Here is a 23,715-nt window from a genome sequence, read left to right on the forward strand (position 1 = left end):
TAAGAGAGACAACATGGCAAATTCCAACATTGGTACAAGCTAGTAGAAAGAAGATAGATAAATCAGCACAAGGAAAAATTCTCCCAGGAATTAGGATGTAAAAGCAATACAAAATAAAGGAAGAAAGTTTCTCCAGAGTACTGAATTTTCCACCAATAATTAGGAAAATGTAGCAAATGCAAAATTTTGAGCTAACTCACATCATTCTTGACATGAGAGACAAAAGAAGGAAGAAGTAGCATATCAAGTCACTACATTAGAGTCTGCAGCAACTTTTTCCCCTTCTCTCAGTTTCTATCTTTTCTTAAGATGTCCCTATCTCTTCTTAAGGAATCTAAGAGATAAGTAACTCCAAGGAAAACATTCCTTAACATTTTATCAGGCCATCCTGTTCTTTATTTGGGAGCATGCTATAAATGGAGGACCTCAGGCCTTCTGCTTATAGGTACATTAAGTTTTAAGAAAGTTTGCTGTAATAAATTTAAAATGTCTTCAATGGAAACAATGTTTTCCCACTCGCTCTTGGATGATCTTGCACAAGGTAATCAGCCTCTTTTTTCCCTCCAGGGCTGGAGAAAAAAATATATTTATATTATAGACAACACAGTGTATGGCACATGGTAAATGCTTCACAAATAGTCTCCTTGCCCTCTTAAAACAATACAAACTTACTATTCAGTTCAGGATTGTCTAATGGGCCATACTTATCCAAAAATACATGTTCTTTTTCACTCTCAGGTTCTACTATTATTAAAATAAAAACCATATGTGAAGGAAGAAAGAGGCAGGCACTGAGAAAATATAGACTAATTGTGTTAGCTTTTTCTCTAATCTTCTGTTGTATGGAGTACATTAGAAGCATGGATATATCATTAAGAATAAAAACAAATTTTATTTGAGCAATCTCACCATGAAATGTGAACCTCAAAGTACTTTACCTGATGTATCAAAGGTACTCTGAATAAAGTCAAATCCTCATTTTAACTGTACATCTTCCATTTTTGCTATTTTGGGTCATATACCAGATGGCAAAAAGCACTTATCCATGATGACTTTTTCTAGATGTGCCAACATATGCTACTGAATTGCCAATACAGAGAAACCTTGCTCATTGCAAGTCTCCCTGGAAGTATTTCAAACAAAGCACATCAATTAACATTTGTTTATTATACCACTGTGAGTTTGCCACAGTTCTTTCTTTTCTTCACACATACAAGGCAACAGTTAGGTTTATATTAAATTTGACACAGGAAGAACTTGTGTATAGGGATCTCTTCAGAAGTGCTTTTCATTTTAAATATACTATTAAATATGTCACCTTTCCTCCAGCTTCCACAAACTTCAAACTTTATAACCTGATTAAAATAAGAATCACAGAATATAGAATGTTCTAATGGATCAAAAATACAAGAAATGAAAAGACATAATATAGTTAGTAAAGGATCTTCCTGTTTTGTAGATAAATTGAAGGTTTAAATATAAACTTGTATACATCAAATTCACAAGTTAATCATAAAATTGCATGTTTATTTTTAAAGCACAAAATGTGAAAATTTCAACCCAATAAACATCAGAGTGTTGTTAATTATTAAGTCCTTCCTTTGGTAATGTTAAATAGTTTATAAATTAAGTTACATTTTGCACTGTAGGTTATATGGCAACAATATTACCTTCTACACACTAAGATGTTTTGAGGTTCAAGGAATTAGGAAAAGAGAGAGCAAAGGTTGTTTTCTAAGCATTGTCATTTGTAATCATTGAAATAATAGTGGACTATACAATTTATATTAGACTAGACTGTCTCAGGCACAAGACGTGTCCTAACGGAACTAAAAATTGACAGTTTTTGTGTGTGTGTGTGTTTTTTTTTATTGTGAGAATACCGTACAGAGGAGTTACAATTACATGGGCAAGATAATGAGAATATTTCTTATAAAGAATTGTTGCTTCCTCTTTGTTTCCCCTTCCCATCCCTTCCCATACTCCCCGCTCCCCCCACCCAATCTTCCCCCCACCTTCCACCAAAGTTGTAAAGTTCGTTTTTCGACATAACGACTTGTACATCTCATTGTTGCAATGGGTTCACCTGAATTCCTAGTTAAATTATTTGTTTTTCCCTTCCCCTCTACAAATTATACCAACATCAAATACAGTGAAAGCATGGATTATACCGTGGGGGAGGGACATACAAAGCAACATAGAAATCATCTCATAAATATATTAGAAACAATTGCATGAAAGAAAAAAAGTATTTGAATACTTATCTTGGGGTTCATTCCCCTAACACCAACTTATCTGACCTTTCTACTTGACTCAGACTAGTTATTGCAAATAAGGAAAACCATGGGACCTATGTTTCTTTGGGCCTGGCTTACTTCATTAATACAATTTTTTCCAAGTCTTTCCATTTCCTAACAAATGGGGCAATGTCATTCTTTCTGATGGAGGCATAGAATTCCATTGTGTATATATACCACATTTTCTTGATCCATTCATCTACTGAGGGGTATCTGGGTTGGTTCCATATCTTAGCTATGGTAAATAATGCTGCAATAAACATAATCGTGCTGATAGCTTTAGTGTGGTCTTGTTTGTGATCATTTGGGTAAATGCCCAAAAGTGGGATTGCTGGGTCATAGGGGAGGCTCTATGTGGAGTCTTTTGAGGAACCTCCATACTGCTTACATTGACAATTTTTAACACTTGTAAAAGATGTCTTCTTGCCAGTTAAACCTTATTCAAAGAGGTATGAAAGAAAAACAATGTCTGTTGATCCCATGGAATTTAAGAATAAACAAATTATTAAAGAAATATCAGAAAGTGTAAGAATAAGTATCCTTTGGAGCTTAATCATTGGAAATAAGTGTTAGCATAATAGATCCACAAGAAAGAAGAAACAAAAGTTTTTGTTTTGTTTTGTATCTGTCCTGGGGCTTGAACTCATGGCCTGGGCATTATCCCGGAGCTTTTTTGTTAAAAGCTAGTGGTCGGCACAGTTCCACTTCTGGCCTTTTGGTGGTTAATTGAAAATAAGGGTCTCACTGACTTTTCTATTCAGGCTGGCTTTGAACCTCAATCCTCAGATCTCAGCCTCCTGAGTAGCTATGATTATAGGCATGAACCACTGGTGCCTAACATAACATTTAGGGTTTTTTTTAATGCCCATATTTTACTGTAAAATGAATTACAACTGTAAAGAAAATGTGTACAAAGTATTCTGACCTCCAGGAATGAAAACATAACTTTTAATAGAGCCAAATATTCTTATCTAAAACATTATACTTACAGATTTTTAAAAAAAGTTCATTCTTTTGGTTTGTCTTATTTGGTTGTTTAATTTGTTCTAAACTCCAAAATATCAAATTAATACTTGCTAGCATATTAACTCATTCAAAAGACAGCTTTTCAAGTGATAAGTATATATGTTTTCACTTGGAGAAATGAGGCGTGGGAGGGGAGGAGTTTTATCTGGGGAAATTCAAGAAATTTAAATAACACAGTCCCCTAGTAGTCACAAGTACAGGAAAGAGAAAGAGGAAAACTGACACCTGCTCAAAGCCATGTATGTGACTTTGGCATGCCACTTTAATAATTAGGTATGGAGAACTGAAGGAAGTTAGTTACACATTATGATATTTAAACTCATATATATATGTTAAACACACTATTTGGCACTAGATATATGTCATTTAGTTATAAACTGAGAGGAACTTTAGTGATCCAAAGCCTAAATATAATATAAGGAAAAACATTGTCTAGGAGTAGAATGAACAGAGCAATTGATTAGACACTTAAATTTGTATCTTTGTCAATAGACAAGCCTGAACCAATAAAAATATTTTTAAGGGCTGGGAAGGTGGCTCAGTGGTAGAGTGCTTGCCTTGCATGCCTGAGGCCCTGGGTTCGATTCCTCAGCACCATATAAGCAAAAAGAAAAAAGACGGAAGTGGTGCTGTGGCTCAGGTTGTAGAGCGCTAGCCTTGAGCTGAAGAGTTGAGGGACAGAGCCCAGGCCCAGAGTTCAGGCCCCACGACTGGACCCTCCAAAAAAATTTTTAAAAACTAAGTTGAAGCTAGGTTCTAGTGGCTCATGGCTGTAATAACTAGCTATTCAGGAGACTGAGATCTAAGGATCACAATTTAAAACCAGCCTGGGCAGGAAAGTCCATGAGACTCCTATATCCAATAAATTACCAAAACTCCAGAAGCAGAGCTATGGCTCAAGTGATACAGTGCTAGTGGGCAAAAGAAGCTTAGGGACAGCACCCTGGCCCTGAGTTAAATATACATAAATTGAATTAATATAGATAATATGCATAAATTGAATTTTAAAAACCTTTTGAATGAAAAGTGACAAAATTCGCCACTAGCAGAATATCACAATAGGCTTTGAAAGGATTTTCCTCAAATATTAAGAAAAATAATGCCATACAGAAGCTAGAGATTTAAGAAGTTAATGTAAGGGGAGAAAAGTATTCACAAATGGTAAGCCTAAAGAATATTAATTGTCTATAACAACAATAATGACAGTGACTCTAAACACACGTTATCATTCACAAATAGAAAATTATGATATATTAATATAATGAAATGGTACGTGTCAAAGTATTTCATACATTATTGATAATCTACCGAGTCAATTGAAACTAGACAGAAAAATACTACATAATGTATGAGTACACTTATATGAACAAAACATCAATCAGATGTCAGGAAATATTGTTAGCTTTAGGGAGAAGAACATAGAGATTAGAGTATACAAGGAAGATGCTTAAGTGTTTAAAATATTCTTTGCTATAAATGCCTACTACTGATAACTCAGAGCTATACATTTGTAATTTCTTTTATTTACATATTTGTATTTTAATAAAATCAGGACCAAATAAACTGGGTGCTGGTGGCTCATGCCTATAATTCTAACTCACAAGGCTGAGAATTGAGGATTGAGTTTTGAAGCAAGCCTATGCAGACAAATGTAAAAGACTATTAATTCCAATTAATCACCAAAAAGCTAAAAGTGAGGGAATGACTCAAGTGGTAAAGTGGTAGTCTTGGAGAGAAACAAGATCCTGAATTTAAGACCCAGTAACAATACACAAAAGAGCTGGGGAAAATATAAGGTATGGGATATTGGAAAGCAAAATGTGGAGAAGATATACAATGCTATCTTATGTTTGCAGAAAATAAGAAAGTGCTACAAAATGAAGAAATAAAGAGGGAAATTGGAGAAAAATAAAAGAACATAAATATTGGGGTATATGAATAAACTGAAATAGCTCCAAAGAGACACAGTGGGAATAATAAGTTACATCTAGAGTTACTGAGATCTCCTAACAATCAATGTGACAGTCAACTCAAGAGAAAAGAATGATGTCTTTGAATTTCCAGGCAACAAAAGAGGAAATGCAAATAGTGTAAAAAGGTGAAATGACACTCAAAATACTTATATTGATGAAGAAACACAAATTTAAGCTGAGAGCTATCCCAGAACTCCAATGAGATTGGCTATCTAGCAATCTTTGAAAAAAGAAATTCTATGTTAGTTAGGCTCTATGCTGTCCAGCCTTAGCTCAGCATAATGGGTTTGACTAACAGTTTCATGCTTTGGGGTTTCTTATATTTTCACAACGGATTATAATACCAGTGTTAACCACTTATTGTTTTATTTTGGGTTGTTTTTGTCATCTCATTTGAAAAGTTTTAAATATTACAGAATACCATTTCTGGTAGCAAAATAAAATATGAATGAAGAGTCTAAACAAAGAAACAATGAATAGTGTAAAATCAGAAGCACATATGTATTGAGTTGTATATTAAAGATTAGGGATACTTTTAATCTACTTTCAAACATCAGTATTCACATTTTTCGTTCTTATAGATTTTACTCAAATAACTCAAGAAGTAAGACTAGAGAAAAATATCCATTGTGAAGAATTATCATCTATGGTTTGAATTCAAGCAGTACTATTGCCTTCTAGCGGAAGTAGTTTAGCCATAGTAAGTACTATTGCCATGGTTAAGTAGTACTTACTAGCTAAGTTACTTCACTTGCAATAAAACAATCTTCACTTACATTTTCAGTTTCAAAATCTGCAAAGTCAAATTCATAAAATCAAAAAATTCATATAAAGAGCTTAACATGATACAGTAAAAGCTTTTATAAATAATAAATATTAGAAAAACTTTCAAAATAACTTAAATTCTATATGTACAGCTCAAGAAACATGAAACATAAACATGTTACCTTGGAAGTGAATAGCTCAACACAAGCATTTATTAACTCATAGTTCCACAGGAAAACAATTTGGACCAGGAACAACACAACAATTCATCTGGTATTCTCATATTATATAGAATGAAACAAAGTTGGATAGACCTACTAAGTACTCAATAAACAGTTGTTTTTTTGTGGGGTCCGGTTGTGGGGCTTGAACTCTGGGCGTGGGTGCTGTCCCTCAGCTCTTCAGCTCAAGGCTAGCGCTCTACCACTTGAGCCACAGCGCCACTTCGGCTTTTTACTTTTTGCTTATGTGGTGCTGAGGAATCGAACCCAGGGCCTCAGGCATGCAAGGCAAGCGCTCTACCACTGAGCCACCTTCCCAGCCCCCTAAACAGTTATTTTTTTATGTCAGTATTTTAGTGAAAACTTGTATAATATTCCTTGCCTTATATATTGATAATACCTTAATATTAAGTAAGAAAACAAAAGCTAATTTACATAGCACTTCAAAGTCATCTGTTGGACATTTTCGTTTATATCTAAATCATATTTTTTATCACTTGGTAATCTGACTGATTCTAACTCCAATTTATTTTGATATAAAAGATTCGTCTTGGGCTGGGAAGGTGGCTCAGTAGTAGAGTGCTTGCCTTGCATGCATGAGGCTCTGGGTTCGATCCTTCAGCACCCCATAAGCAGAAAAGCCAGAAGTGGCGCTGTGACTCAAGTGGTAGAGCACTAGCCTTGAGCTGAAGAGCTGAGGGACAGCACCCAGGCCCAAAGTTCAGGCCCCACAACAACAACAACAACAACAACATAAAATATTTGTCTTTTGGTCTATCTTATGTAAGCTTATTTCTGATACTGTGTACAATACCTAAATTAATATAACTGCTTTTCCAAATTTCTAATTTAGGTTTTTTTGCTACAGAATACTTGCTTTCCCAATCTGTTTACTATTAAGATGAAGGAAAACACTAGGGAGTAAGTATTGAAAGCTAATAAGCACATGAAGTCGATCTTTTGTTTATTCCTTTATTTTCAAGGATGACTGCTTGAGTAATGAGGTATTTGCATCTAAAATGTACTTCTATGTCTGATTGACTTATGAAATTCAAATGTAATTATCTATAGATATTTACTAAAATCTCAAAAAAAGAGAAAATTTTATACCAAATGATTGGCCCTGGAATTAGGTATATAAATAGAATTCTAATTATGGAAATGACAAATTTGAGTTAGCTTATTTAGTTACAGTATCATCCATTTGAGATTTGAAATGACATATAAAGATAAGTAGATATAAGACCCATGAATAATACAAGTAAATGAAATAATCACAGAACCAAGTGAAAAGAGAAAATAATAAACCTTTGCGAGATAAATCCACATCATTATTTTATATCTGTTAGCTCTTGTCCAGAAATTTGAGTCTCATTTTTTTAAATTCTAGCAAGTAGTTTATTTAAAAAAATCAGTAGGGAGTAAGTAAAACCAATGTCAGATGATATAATGATCATCTTTACAATGGATCTAATCATTTTCTTTGTTTTTCTCTTTTTGAGTTCTCTATTCAAAACTAACGATGAAACTTAAGACTTACATAAAAGCAAGCTAATAAAATTCAAAACACTTTAGCTCAAGTGGGCAGCTCTTTCATTGTCCCCTTCCAAAGAAAAAAATTTAGAATAGCTAGAGAAAATGATGGACTGCTTGATTTTAGAAAGCTCTTTTACAAGACTTCTCCAAATCCTACTATGATTAAAAAGGAAAAAGTTTGTTTTCATTTCCTATAAGAGCTAGAGTACAGACAAAGTATTGTCAATAATTTCCCATCCAGTTGCTTCAGCAATGCATTGGTTAGAGTGAATTCATCAATTGCCTTCCTACCTATTAGGAAGGAAATGGTTAGAAAGCTAGCCCCTAAGAATATTTAGATAATTAAATTGTGACTACTATAAAGATAGAACTTAAGGGATGGTATGAGGAAACAAAGGAGGAGGCAACAATGCTTGATAAGAAATGTACCCACTATCTTGCCCATGTAATTGTAACCCCTCTGCATGGTATTTTCACAATAATAATATAAAAAAGATAAAATTTAAGTTGCAAAAAGTATATGTCATCTAACAACAAATCAACCTCCTTCAAAATAAGATGTAAAGAAGTCAAAGAGAATGACATTTGGAAACTCACAAGATGTCATATGGATGTATGTGTGTGTATGTATATGTACATATATAATATCAATGACATTAAATGACTACATACATACAGCCATTTAATCAGAAAAAACAAGAGGCTATTATTGATTATATTTTTAATTTAAGGAAAGATACTTTACTGTGTAATTTACATTGTCATTGCTTAAAATCAAAATTTATAAGTGAGACATAAAACATCTTACTATAAAAATTAAGATGCATGTGAAAGTGAATTAATTTACTGCTAGTAAGAATGTTACTAAATTCTGGAGGCATAACTCTAGAGAGTGTGAACTATACCAAAGCAGAGCAATGACTCCCCACACACCAACCCAACCCTTAAGTCAGACAGTGCTGAGTGTTGGTCCTACAAATCTCAGTTGCCTACTCATTCCCTACAGATAAAAATATGAAGGACCATAAGATTCATTTTTCCACACAGCATTTCAACCACATTTATATGCCAAACTGATGGTAACTCAGCAGCTAACAATACCAACTAGGTTTTTCCTACCTAATTTTGCAGACAGGTACTTAATCTCCAAATCATGGATAGTACATCCGTTTTTTCAAGTTTATGTTCCATAATTTAAGGAAGAATTGAAGACTTCCCAGTTAGCAGTACCAGGAAGAAACTACTCCAAAAATAATTTTTAAGAATTTCATATTTTGTATCTATTTATCCTCTACTTTCTCAGAATATTTTACAGTTTATTCTGTGCTTATTAGATAACTCAGTCATTTCAAAAAGCCTGTGGGTTATATATTAGCTTTGTTTTCAGAGAAGGAAATGGAAATACGAATATATGAAGGCCACTTAGTTACTCTGTGGTAGATATGTCCATTGTACCCAGACAAGTGGACTCTAGGTTCTGTGCTGCCATCACCTAGCTGTCTCTTGAGTGGTCTTCAGTAACCCATTCCTGTCCATAAGTAGTTCCAATAATCCTCACCAGCCATCTTTCAAAAGTAAGAAAATGAAAGTTGCAAGAGATAATTTGTTCCAGATCCAAATTGATTGTGAGAAACTGGAATTTAAACTATTATTTTGTCTTTTTTCCCAAGTGTTTTACTACTCTAATACTATAGTGTGACAAACATGACTATACTTCCACATTGACCAATGTATATTCAGTTATTTTCCACATATAAGTACATCAGCCTAGAATGTCAAAAACAACATTAAAAACAATGGCCATGACAATGAATGAATCTTGGTTTTCTGTAACTTCCATTTTCTTAGGAAAATATTGTATCAACATATATTAACATAAAGTGATAAATCAATCTTTTCATAATTAAAATTATTTTATACAATGTCCTTCATTTTTACTTTTGTAAACTTTGTTTCTCCATTTTTCCATTTACAACCTATTCTACTAATAGTTCGTGTACTATTTTTGTTTTGCTGAAATAATTTCAGGATTTATCAATTTTATAACTTTATTCTGTCATTTATTATTGCTTTTATTTTTCTTAATATTTTCCACTCAATATGTTCTCAATTAAAAAGCTCATGCTTCTTGCTAATGTGAGCCATATTAAAATATTTCTTCCCATTCATCATTATCTCTTCCTCCTCTCTCTGTTACCAAAGCCTACACACATTGACCTGCCAGCTCTCTTAACACAACAAAATAATTTTTGTCTTCAGCCCTTGCAATCTACTCTCGAGAGTCTTGTTTTAGTGGTCACTTCTCTTTCAGTACACAGTTTTTCTTTCTGATGCTGTAACCTTGGGAGCCTTCTTTGAACTCTCCCTCCTCATCCAGCACATTCCAAGAACTTTCTCTATTTCCTTATAGTAACTAACTATCACCATTCAATAATGTTTTATTTTGTTAGGTTACATATTTGTCAGCCTTCCTGAAACAAATGTTATAATTGAAAGAATTTGTACTTTGTTCCTTGCAGATTGCCAGTACCCCAAACCATGGCTACTGCTCACAAATTGATTAATTTCTTCCTGGTAATAATAACTATTTAATCAAGGATTTCTTTAATTTCCAAGTTATTTCTACATTTTACTCATAATTTTATTACTTTAAAAACTTAAAAGTTATTTTAAGAAATATTAAATGTAACTTAATAACCAAATATGATCTTAAGGTTTCTTTGAATTTTCAAAGTTAACTATTTTACAATCAGTAAACATATATAGAACATCAATATATATTGATATTTAGTATTGATAAAAACTAATGCTGCATCTGGGAAGGGATATGGAAAGATTGATCAATGGGTATAAGTTACAGTAAGGCAAGAGCAAGAAGTTCTGGTATAGTATACTATGACATGATAGGGTAAATATAGGCAACAACATAGTTAAAAGAGCTAGAAGTATAATTCAAAGAGCTACAAGGAAGGCTTTATACCACAAGAAGTAGAAAATGTCTAGATATGTATTCAAATGTTTTTTTTCTTTCATGCGATTGTTTCTAACACATTTATAAGATTATTTCTTTGTTGCTTTGTATGTCCCTCCCCCACAGTATAACCTCTGCTTTCACTGTGTTTCATGTCGGTATAATTTGTGGAGGGGAAGGGGAAAAACGAATCGTTTAAATAGGGATACAGGTGGACTCATTGCAACAATGAGATGTACATGTCCTTATGTCGAAAACGAACTTTAAAACTTTGGTGCCGGGCTGGGGAGGTGGGGGGGAGGATTGGGTGGGGGAACAGGGGGAGGATGGGAAGGGATGGGAAGGGGAAACAAAGGAAGAGGCTACAATGCTTGATAAGAAATGTACTCATTATCTTGCCCATGTAATTGTAACCCCTCTGTACAGCATTTTCACAATAAAAAATAAAATAAAATAAAATAAAGGATAGGTTTACCATGGTTTAAATATTACCCAGTGCCTTTAGATATATTATATGGATACCATTATATATGTATATGTACATATGTATTAACACATTACACCTTCTCTCATGTATTGTGATGTTTTTATAAATCACTTAACATTTTAAAATTCTGATTTAATTAAGACAGGCTCCAGTGGCTCATACCTGTAATCTAGCTACTCAGGAGGCTGAGATCTGAGGATCATGGTTCAAAGCCAGCCTGGGCAAGAAAGTCTGTGAGACTTTTATCTCCAATAAACCACTCAGAAAACCAGAAGTGGCACTGTGGTTCAAGTTGGAGAGCACTAGCCTTAAGCTGAAGAGCTGAGGGACAGCGCCCAGGTCCAGAGTTCAAGCCCCACAACCAACAAAAAAAAAAAAAAAAAGTTTTATCTGTACTTCCTTTTCTAAGACAGCTCTTTAGTATACTAGTCCAATATTACAATAGTTGTATACGTTTGTGCTTTCTCACTAAACAATGTTCTATGTGTTTTCAACTTTCAATCTAGAAGAGACTTAAGTTTGGTTTACAAATGCAATTGTCAAACAGGCTAAGAGGAAAAATCCTAGGACTAGGAGGCAACCCTTAAAGTAACATTTTCCTGTACCCATTAATTTTCTGTGTTTATTGAGATAATTGAAGTTAGGGCCAACTTTTTTCTCTCTCTACTCTTGTATCATAATATGGCCATGTTCAGACTTCTTTATTGTATTTTTGTCCACTCAACTAGAGAATAATGAAACATTCAATTGTAAGCAGAGGTATCTGGATTCTTCAAACTCACAAAAGACCAAACCACAGAGAAGCACCTTATCTCTCCAGTTTTCTGAATCCTAACCACAACCAACCTCTTTTGACAGCTCTTAGCAGGAAAAAGTCAAAACACTTCCATGCATTTCAGCCACTGGGCCTCCTAGAAACAGCCCTCAAATAGAAGTATGTGTTATGCTTCTTAAAGTATCTATTATTTTCCAAGCTTTTTCACCAGAGCTCAATGTCATTCATCAATCTGATGTACCTAGCCATTTCAATCACCATTTTTCACTATATTCAAGTTCTATGGTTGGATCATACCAAGCTGGAATATATTTTCCTCAAGTTTGTTGCATTTATTTAATTCCATTTTTATGGTAGGTTTAGGAGTTCAGTTGTAATGCTATCTTCTTGAGCTTAGTCTTCTTATCTTTCAAGAAAAATAGGCCAGTAGAGCTGGGACATGGCTCAGTGGCACAGCACTTGTTATTAAGTAAGACATCCTGGGTTTCATCCCCAGCAGAAAAAGAAAAGGCAAAAAAATATTAAAAATCCATACAAAAGTAGGCCAGTAATATTCTGGCATTTGCTTTCTATAGAGAATTGACAAACATGATTCTTACTGATAAATGTACCAATTTATTGAGTAATGTCTCAACTCACCTGGGCTACTGTTATTGCACTTTGGATCCGTGTGTCTTTTTCATTTTCCTTTGTTTTTTGTAATATTTCCCATATCACATTTCTAAATCCATCCTGTTCCTCATCACCCCGAAGTTCCCAGGACATTTTCACCATATTATACACTAAGCCATAGTATCCAATCCAGACTACTTGATCACCTGCATAAAAAGGAACAGTCATCATCTTATTACCAAAATCCATAATAATATTTAAAATATGAAATTCTAGCATGTGAACTATGTGCCCATTTAATTCCTTGATTTGAGAAGATTATCTGGACATTGTTTACCGCATGAAAAAACAACCTGCTCCTAATACACCTCTTAAACTTACGTGAATGGTTAAGCCATAAAGCACACTACAAAAGCAAATTAGTATTTATGCAAAGAGGAATTTGTTTGAATTAATATCAACACTTAGATTACAATTATGATTTTTAATAAGAGATATAAGAGAAAAATCATTAGCTACTACTTAAAACATAGTCCATCAACTATTAAAAAAAACTTCTAAACAATGTAAAAGGCAGGCAAAAAAAACTTTTACAAAATTATGAACTACACATTTTAGTTTAATAGTAAGGACATGAAACAAATATAAAAATAGTATTTAATAAAAAGGTGATTAAAATCTAATTCATTTTTCCTCAAAAAGTAATACAGAAATTAGCAATTTAAATATACAGCACCAAACTTACTTTTAAATATCTATTTCCCTTACAGAAAAGAAGAAGCAATTTCCCCTCTATTTTTAACCTAATTATGGCATATTTCTATGTAGTCATTTTCAGGAAAGTTTAATTCTGATTTATGATTAGGTAAAATAAACAAATTTGAGAGCTAACATAATACAGTCCTCAAAGGAAAGATAAATTCATCCAAGATCAATATGAAAACATTGGCCCTATAAGAAACTGCTAAGAACAATAAGAGGAAAAAAGGCTCAAAAAGAAATATAGAAGTGTTCCAAAGTTCATCAAATTCTACATATCACTTTTTCTTACTGCCCTAGTGCTAACTCATATAACAGTAGAAATCAACAATGTTCTTGTGGAATAAAGATACAATCACTGCTTTATGTTATTACCATACATATATACTGAATGTTGATGGATCCCATTTTGTGAAACAAACACTATAAAACATTAAGACACAGATAGATACACAGTAGTACTGACTTTAGTACTCCACTGTCACCAAACACTAGACCATCTAGACAAAAAAGAAAAAAATCAAGAAGGAAAATTCAGAATTAGACACTTTATACAACAAATGGACGTAGCATGCCCTTACCAAATATTCTGATCCAATGTCTGCAAAATATACATTCTTCTCAACAGACCATGAAAATTTCTAAGTATGGCAAAGGCGAAAAGATTTTACTTTGGCATTTAATCTTAGACTCTTATTCCCACATGAGCCACAGGATTGTCCCAGCTTTTATAGTATTAGGAAAACTACAATGTTCAGGTTTCAGGTTGCTCAGAAATCTATTTCTTGCATTACCATTTTTAAATATTTCTACTTCTGTTTCCCTGTGTGGAAAGTGTTTTAATTAGAAGAGACTTGCTGCTCATGAGTCACCATAGGCCTTGAAAACCATACAGTAACAAGTTCATTTCAAATCCATCATTATAATTTTTGAATTTTTTTTTTGGTCTGTCATGGGGCCTGAACTCTGGGCCTGAGCACTGTCCCTCAACATTTCAGCTCAAGGCTTGCACCCTACCACTTAAGCCACAGCACCACTTCTCATTTATAATTTTTGAGAAAGTTGTGTGGTGTCTTGAGAATTACCCATGATTTCATAAAACTCAACCCGTGTTTCTCAAGCGTCCACTTTTGCAAAATTTGTGCCTTTGAGGAAATATTTACTTTCTGTTTGAATTTTTTATTGTATCTCTCTTCAGTTCTCCCTTTTCATATAGGATAAATGAACTTTGGAGTTTGGGATGAATTTATATCATTCTGCCTGTTTGTGAATATGTAGAAACCCCATCCTTCTTCTTGCCCCTAGCCTATACCAGAAGATAGAGTAATAGCAATTTGGTATAAATGATCTGGAGTGCCATTTGGGAAAAAAAGCTGTGACTGCCTCAAGATACTAAATGAACTGCCAAGCTCCAACACCTTGGAATGTGATATCATTTGGAAAAAAGGAGTATTGGAGATGTAATTTACTAAGAATCATACTGGAGCACATGGGACCCTGAGGAGGGCTGTACTCATTAAATGGAAAATGTGGAAGTATCCATGAGAGACTATCATGTGAAGATGAAGGCAGAGTTTGCAAGCCAAGGAATACTGAAGGACAGAAACTACCAGAAGCTAAGAGAAGGCATGGATTGGGGCTGGGAAGGTGGCTCAGTGGTAGAGCACTTGCCTTGCATGCTTGAGGCCCTGGGTTCGATTCCTCAGCACCACATAAGCAGAAGAAAAAAAAAAGAGAAGGCATGGAACAGGATTTATAGCAAACCTCAGAAGGAACCCTCTCTTACAACAACTTGATTTTGATCTTCTAGCCTCCAGGACTGTGAGATAATAAATGTATCTCCCTAACAGTAACAAAATTTGTCATTTCAGAATATTGGTTGGTCAATTCTTGCTAAGAACCAGGTAAACTCTACTATTCTACTTGATCTCCTTTAATTGGAAATAATAAAGGGCTTTTGTGGCAAAGATTGCAGTTCAAAGCCAGCCCAGGCTGCAAATCCCTAAGACTCCATCTCCCAACTAACCTGCAAAGAACCAGGCTGAAAGCATGGCTCAAGACTCTTATCTTGAACCAGCCAAACACTGGAAGTGGTATTGTAACTCAACGTGGTAGAGCACTAGCCTTGAGCAGAAGTGCTCAGGAACAGTGCCCAGGACTTGAATTCAAACCTCCTTGAATACAAACTGGGACCAGCCATCCCAGCAATGAGCACCTAGACTCAGCCAGTCTGGAGAACAAGGGAACATGGAGAGGAGTAAGAGGAGATGACGTCACATCAGCAACTTTGCACTTGCCCTTTCAAAATTAACCAGAGCCAGGAGGTCAATAGAAGTAAGAAGCCTGCCCATCTACTGTCCTTACCTGTCTACCTATTAACTGGACAGCAATTTATATTCTTGCCTTTGTTACCTGACTTCTCCTCTATCTAGTTGCCAGACATCAGAAGTAGCTAGGGACATTTCTACCAACATTTTTCAGCCCCAAATCCTTCCTCTTGCCATTTATTTGCTCTCTAGTATTTTTTTTTCAGTCCCTCAATGCCACATGAGACTTCTCCAGATTTCATCCAAGAGACCTGCCTCCTCCAGACTTCATCTAAGGATTCACACCTACCAAATGCTGCTTTCTCCCAGAGGGGACCACATCTCAGCCTTTTACCCCTACTGTCGATGTCCCTTGCCAGCAGGAAGTAGCCAGAGAGAATCTTCACCCTTTTTCATAATTATCAAAAGGCTGGAATGTAAGGTCTGCACAGGGACACCTCCCTCCCTCTTGGCTAAGTTTCTGCCCAGTATCTGTTACCTAGGTAACTGGCACACCTGGAAGCAGTCACCTTCCCCTCCTGCTAGGTCACATCCTGGGCCACCTCTGATCACATGCCTCCTATGTGACCCTGAGGTCACATCCAGATCCAGTGTGGCCACACCTTTCCCCCACCTGGTCACACCTCTTCCTGTCCCTGGCCTAGATAAGTCCTGGCCCAGAGGTGGGGCACCCCTCTTCCTCCCTCCCCCTTTCCTTTTCAGCCATGCTTCTCCACCATGCATGGCAGGGGCAGCAGTTTGGTAAACAAACTTCTTTTCCTGCCTGAAAAAAAAGAAAAAAAAAAGAAAAAAATCGTCAGGAAGGATTATATAGAATTAAAATGCTTCTGTACATAGAAGAAAAAAATTACCAAAATGAAGAGAGGCACTCATCAGACAAAAGTTTTTTATACAGAATATAGAAGGAACACAAGAATTAATTACCAACAGAACAAATAAATAATAAATGGGAAAAATGAATTGAAGAGAATTTTCAAAAGAAGTACAAATTGCTAAATACATGAGAAAATGTTCAACATCCTTAGCCATAAAGGAAATACAAATTCAATACTCCATCTTTATGTCATTTTAGAAAAAGAAGCAGAAGGAATAAATATGATCAATGTACATTATATAAATGTAAAGGCATATCACAATGAAAAGCTTTTGTGTACCTAATATATGCTGATAAAAAGCTAAATATGAAAAGTTAGTTTTTCCAACTTTCCATAATTTGATCTCCTTATAATGCAAGTCAATAAATAGGGTACATAAGAACATCTTTTATGTTTCCTAAAACTAGACCTCACCACAGTCCTGCTGTGTAGACTGTCAAGTGAAGATGGAGGCAGAGTCTGCAAGTCAAGGAATGACAAAGAGGTCCAGAAAATCTCCAGAAGCTAAAAGAAGGCAATGAGTAGATTTTTTCCTAACAAATTTTAGAAAGAACCTACCTTTTCAACCACTTGATTTTGGACTTCTTGCCTCTAAGATAATCAGTGTATCTCCTTAAAGCAAAATGGCACAAAGGATTGCATTGATACCATTACCACAGTACCTACAATACACATGTGAATTTTATATATGGATATGTATAAGTATAATATATATACTTATTATATACATTGAATAAGGAAAGCCGGTAATGTGAAGAACGATCTCAATTTGCTTGTATCTGAATAGTGTCTTAAAGCACAAAACTTTCAAGGAAAAGAAAAACAGAACAGTGCGAAGCAAATCAGGATATCTAGAAAAAATAATAGGACTACTAGCAGAGGGATAGGAGAAAGGAGAGAGGATAATAAAGATCTCAACTTAAAATGAGGTACAGAGTTCATGTTAAAATGGGATAGTGAAAAAAACTAGCAATAAATAGGGTTAGACTAAATTGTAGCTGTTTGAACAAAGGCATAAGGTCTATTCGGTATAATATTATGTCTATTCAGTATAATATTATGTCTATTCTGGAAATAAACAGGGAAACCTAGATGGACATTTTATGAGACAGTATAGGTCTTTACTAAGATGGGCAGCAGGAGATTGGAGGGGAAGGGACAAACCTAAGTTGCCATGAAGATCTAATAAGTCTCTTCAGCTCCAAAGGAGAAGGGAAGGAACAGCCATAAAGGACATTTTGAACAATATTGAAACGACTTGCAAAAAATGAGATTATGTCAAGGAAGTTGTTTTGGAGAAAGTAGGCAAATATTAGCTGTAAAAAACAGAATGATATACATGAAGCCCAACTTTCAGTATCATAGGGCTAAAATGAAAGTTAACACCAAAAGTCAGGTTAGTGTTGTGTGAATTATTTGCATTAAGATGTTCTTTGAATTTATTATGTATAAGGAGCACTTTTGAATTGTTAAATTAATATTTTCAAATTTTCAAGCATCATAGGAATAAAGGCTCTGAATAATATTACAAATAAACCTGTGGAATTTCACTTGTTTCTTATTTTTTATATGCTCTCAACTTTTGGGGTGGTGATATTAGATATTAAACTTAAGGCTTTTTACATGATCATCAAGTACTTCCATCACTAAGCACACCTCCTGTTCCTTTTACAAGTTTGGGACAAGCCTCTCTAAGTCACAGAAGTTGACCTCAAACTTTTGATCCTTTGTCCTAAGTAGCTGGAGCTATGACACACAGTTTCTAACTTCTTTACATTAATAAGAATAACTGATGATATGTCGAAAACGAACTTTACAACTTTGGTGCAGGGGTGGGGGGTGGGGGGTGGGGGATGTAGGGGAGCAAGCAGGAATGGGTGGGGGGGGAGGATGGGAAGGGATGGGAAGGGGAAACAAAGGAGGAGGCTATAATGCTTGATAAGAAATGTACTCATTATCTTGCCCATGTAATTGTACATATAAAGTACCTTTCTATGTATATTTTAAATTATTTATTGAACAATATTTTATAAACGGAGTCTGATTCATGTACAAAATTGATATTAAACCTATGAAATATATTCCAGTAAACATGTTTCCAAATTCCCAAGTCCTTCTCAGATTTCTTTTAAAAGTGAGCTGAGCACCTGTTAATTTAAACGCCAGTAAAGTATTGCTGGTGAAAAATATTGGCAGGAGAATGTATTACATCTAATGGATCGACAGTTAATGAAGAAAAAAGAAATCCTCAGAAAGACAGATGGTGTGTGTTACAACTGTCATAAAAGTAGACTGCATTCTCGTCTGCATATCCAGACATTTGCTGAGAAGCACTTCATCCAGGGACCAAGCTGCAGCATAAGGCTCTCTTCTGTTCTGCTTTCGGTGACCCTGTGGCAGCTATCAAATATGTCACTTTAAATACTTGGAGAGAAACAGCTTCTGTGTCTGCAGCTAAGCAGACAGCATCCCAAGGGGGGAAAAGGCTGAACCAAAACAATAAATTCTTAGAATATATTAAGAAAGCCTGACATTTCAAAAAACTAGTATGAGCCTTTCTTTGTATCAATGCTTCGTTTGAGTGTTTGGACTCCTTATAAGCCTTTGCCACTCTAGATATATAGATTATTTCACAATAATGTATTATTGTGCAAGATCTGACTGAAAGGTAACTTGAATGAAAGATGTGGTTCAAAACACTGTCTTCTGAAATGCCATGCAGGGGGAAAGGAACCAGATCAATACAAAAACTTATGGTTGGATAAGCACCAGCCAGTCAGCTGGGTGTTTAACATTTTGAGTGAATGCTAGGTGCTAAACACTGTTCTATATACCAATGGGAGGGGGGAATATATATATATATATATATATATATATATATATATATATATATATATATATATGCCTTCAAGGTACTTAATTCTGACCGCAAAAGACAGCTAGTAAGTAAGTAAATAAAAGTCAGTTAAAATGGGTTTATGAGAATAATAGACAGTAAGTAAATAAGTGAAATTGTCAGTTAAAATGGCTTATGGGAACAATAGATGGTAATATGACCAACAATAACTACAAAGGGAAAACTACTGCAGACATAGTGACAATGAGGCTCCCAGGAAAAGGTAATAGTCAAGCTAAGTTTTGAGGGAAGAGGAAAAATTAACAATCTAAGGAACTGGAGAAAAATGTTCCCAACAGAGGGATGGGAAAATGCAAAGGCTTTGTTCCAGAAGTAGCTTGAAAGTCAAGAGAAAGAGCAAAGAGGTCAGGATAGATAAAGTATGAATACCTGGGGCTCCCCAGAAAAGATTATGTCAGAGAAGTATGTCTTTTAGGTATACATGAAAGATCATGCTCAATTTCTAGACTGGAAAATAAGTTTAAATATTCTTAATAAAAATTGATTTTACTAACTCAAAGCCCAGGATGTTTATTAAACATTAGTTAACCTCTTATTTCTTCTTCATCATAATATTTCAACAGTTAAAGTTTTTAATCCCACATATGATAATTATTACTTATGACTTTATTACTTATTTTTATTACATACAATCCTCATATAATCTCCACACATATTCATCCTTTATGTCTGCTACTGTGAGTCATCATATTTTGAGTATTTTGAATAAGGAGGGAATCTGACCCACTTTATCTTTCTGACTTTTAGGTGAAATTTTTAGGTTATATAAAAAGAAAACAGGGATATGCTTTACTCTTAGAAATAATCTAGAAGCAAAATGAGTATGGCTTGGATTTGAGATATCTGACCTATAGAATTAAGGAGAGGATTGGCCTTTCCTCTTGCTTGTCCCTTCATAGGACTTGGAATGTCTTTTCCACTACAAACACTTTTGTTTACCTGGGGTCTTTCAGCCATGTTAGATAGACAGCAATAAAAAATGTGATTTTTGCCACCATGACTTGGTCCACATAGAATCAGCTTAACCTCTGCAAGGGCCAAATCTAGGATCAGCCATGCAGCAGATAGTCAAATAAATGTGTAATTGTGTCCCAGATAAAATTACAGATACCAAAGCTTTGGAGAGCTTCCATACTTGTTTATTCTCTATTCTCTTGTTATCACACATAGTACTAGAAAAAGATGTTGTTTCCACAATCCACTGGCAGAGAACAACAGGAAGCTTCGTACTTAGTATGTTCCTTTTTCACAGTCATAACTCATACTCAGGATTGGGATTGTCAATTCTGTGGGTCCTTCTCAGGGATGCTCAGATTTGCAATGAGTATCAGAAAGGAAGATGGTTCTAAATATTCTCAAACTTAAAATTACTGTCAAAAGATAGTATTTTTGAAGATGCTCAAGCTCCAGAGGACATAGAGATAGGTGCAGAAAAAATGGAGGACTGAATCAAACCCATGGTCATATGCATGCTTTCTACCACTCAATCCATAACCCTATAAGTATTCATACAAGTTAGTTGCATATATAATCACACTTAATCACTACACATATTACATAAATGTTCAGCAGAATAACTTGAAGATAATTACTAATTGCTCACATTTTTGCAGGTATTATTGAAAACCAAAGACAGAAGACATCTGATTATTTTATTAGAATGTGGTAGTTGACTGAAATTGGATGCCAAGCAGGATGCCAAAATGTTCATGAATAATTAAGGATTTGGGTAGAATTTGCCTTGCTTAAGTTTCATAATCTTCTCCAACAGTCAATTATGGAAATTTGTTAATTAAAAATAATTATTTTCTGGAAATATAACAGAATCGAAGATGAAAGCAGCTCATTTTCTCTTTAGGACCAACTGTGATTCTTATAAATAAGCTAAAGAAATACCAGACTTCTGATTTCTGGGTTTATTTTAAATTTTACTAAATTCATACTATGAAAAGATATGGATTATCTCAATGGCAGTAACTAATTTCCACAGTTTATTTTTATTACAAGACAAAATGAAGGAAAAGAGGAGAATTTAGCAAAGATTATCTTGGGAAAAAAAGGAAATAATAATTTTATATTTGTAAGTATGTGCAAAAAAAAAAAAAAACCTCTTTGAAATCCCACAGGCTTTAAGACACTCACATTCTTTCTGATAGACAAGTTGCCTAAGTGATCCAGAATGTGATAGCTCAGCTGTGTCACTTTGTGTTTTGTTACTTGTATCCAAAATTTCTAACACTATGTCTAGTCCCGTGGACATTTCTTTGCTTACACCTGCCTCCCTTGGTGCCATTTTGGTGTTATTTTCTCTCATGTCCTTAACTAAATCTCTCATCCATTATCCTGTTTATGGCTTTTATTATTGCTCCCAAAAAGTAGCTACTTTGAGATGCTTTTGAAAATGTGAAAGATTGGTGACATGGGCAGGATGTCCAGAAAAGGGAACACTAGACTCCCTCACTCTATGGATAGTCCAAAATCTTTAAAGGAATAATTTCTATTGGGAGAAACACTCGAAATAGTTTTAAGGCATCTGGCACAGTGAGTCTAGCCACGGCATGACTAGTAGCAAAGGGAAAAGCACCCTTGCTCCATAATCCCTGCCTTTGGGGCACTATGTTTATTGGGAAGGAAGAATTGCCTGAACATTTGTGATATTTATCTGCTATCTATAGATTTTATATATTGATTTTGTATTCTGCTGCTTTGCAAAGTGTCAGATCTACCAGACTTCTGGTGGTATGTTTCAGAACTTTTAATTATAGAATCATATCATCTACAAAAAGAGATGTCCTTTGCACCAGAAACACTCCCTCTGCCTGTGTGCATGTGGACATCAGAAATGCCTGTGTAGCAGCTGTGTTCTTACCAAAGTTCTCTGGGGCTCTTACAAGTGGGGAAAAACCAATCAGACCAAAGCAAGTTGTCCTTCCTGGGCACTAAATGGTCGGTCCCACATGCCCTGTACACTGGTCTCTGTCTCAGATCTCTTCTCATATTCACACACAGCTGGTCTTGTGATTTGGGCTGCTGTTTTCAACAGTGTTTTCAGATTCCCTCTGCAATTTCCCACGATGTAGTTCTATGTCCGGGAACCCCTAAACCAGTTTCTTGACCCAAACTGATCAATAGGGCTGTTGCTCTTTTAGCCAATGGAGATGGGTGGTCTTTGGGGCTTGGAGACAGGAAAATGCAGAGGTTTCTACTCTTAAACTGATAGGTTTGATTATAAGAACCTCTCGTAAGACGATTCTCTACCATAGCATCAGTGAGCAAGCTAGGAAATGCAGGGGCCCCGTACTGCCCATACCATAAAACTCATATCAATCTGTATTTTTGCAGAATGACAGATTGTAAGTCAGTAGAACTCGTGGAGACTTTCCTTCTCCCTTGCTTAAAGTCCAACTGTGGGAAATTTTCCACCTTCTGTACCCTTCTGATAAGAGCCTAATGTTAGGGTCCATTGTTTCTCTTGCAGATCTAAAGTTCAGTAATTCTGAACTTCTCCAGGTCTCTGTCAACTGTTTACGATTGCCCTCTGATGCCTTCTACATCACCTACTTCTCCCTGCAGGCGTGCACGTTATGTTATGTTTCAGGCCTGTGAGGATGCCCAAAAATCAGGGTGTCTAATGTGTATCTGGCAATGTCTTTTTTTCCTAAAATATTTCCTTTTTTAAATTTATTTTTATTTTTTGTTGTTATTATAAAGGTGATGTACAGAGGAATTACTGTTACAAAAATGAAGTAATGAGTACATTTCTTTTGGTACAATGTCACCTCATCACTTGTTTTCTCCCAGTGTTTCCCTCTCAGCCCCCCAATAAAAAATAATGTAATGAGTACTAAATAAAGAATGAATGATATGAAATATGGGCACAATATGTAATATGAAATCTTACATGCGTGTGTATGTCTCATCTAATTTAAATAATATTAAAACTTAATATTAACCACACAAAAATATTGAAATAAGTATTCAATAAAATCTTAAGAAATATCAGTATCAAATAATGTGCACAGTAGATATGTTAGACTAAATTAGTGATTTCTCTACCTCTGAACATATTATCAAATTATCCCTGATGAATAGCCAGGATAATGAGGAAAGTAACACTACAGTATTAATAGTTATTTCTAGATCAGATTAAATGTGAGAAAAAAATTACTCAGAA

General features: G+C 35.0%; 1 protein-coding gene across 2 annotated transcripts in view; it reads right to left on the bottom strand.

Annotated features, from left to right (window-relative positions):
- Nucleotides 1-23,715, bottom strand: part of Tmem232 (transmembrane protein 232) — a 208,685-nt gene that overhangs the window by 112,263 nt on the left and 72,707 nt on the right. For both annotated transcript variants that reach the window (XM_070036029.1, XM_070036028.1), the window contains one exon: nucleotides 12,691-12,869. In XM_070036029.1, coding sequence (XP_069892130.1) covers nucleotides 12,691-12,869 — 179 coding nt within the window. The remainder of the gene's footprint in view (nucleotides 1-12,690; nucleotides 12,870-23,715) is intronic.

The sequence above is a fragment of the Dipodomys merriami genome, unplaced genomic scaffold (genome assembly GCF_024711535.1).
Source record: "Dipodomys merriami isolate MVZ:Mamm:240054 unplaced genomic scaffold, mDipMer1.0.p SCAF_27, whole genome shotgun sequence".
Classification (NCBI taxonomy): domain Eukaryota; kingdom Metazoa; phylum Chordata; class Mammalia; order Rodentia; family Heteromyidae; genus Dipodomys; species Dipodomys merriami.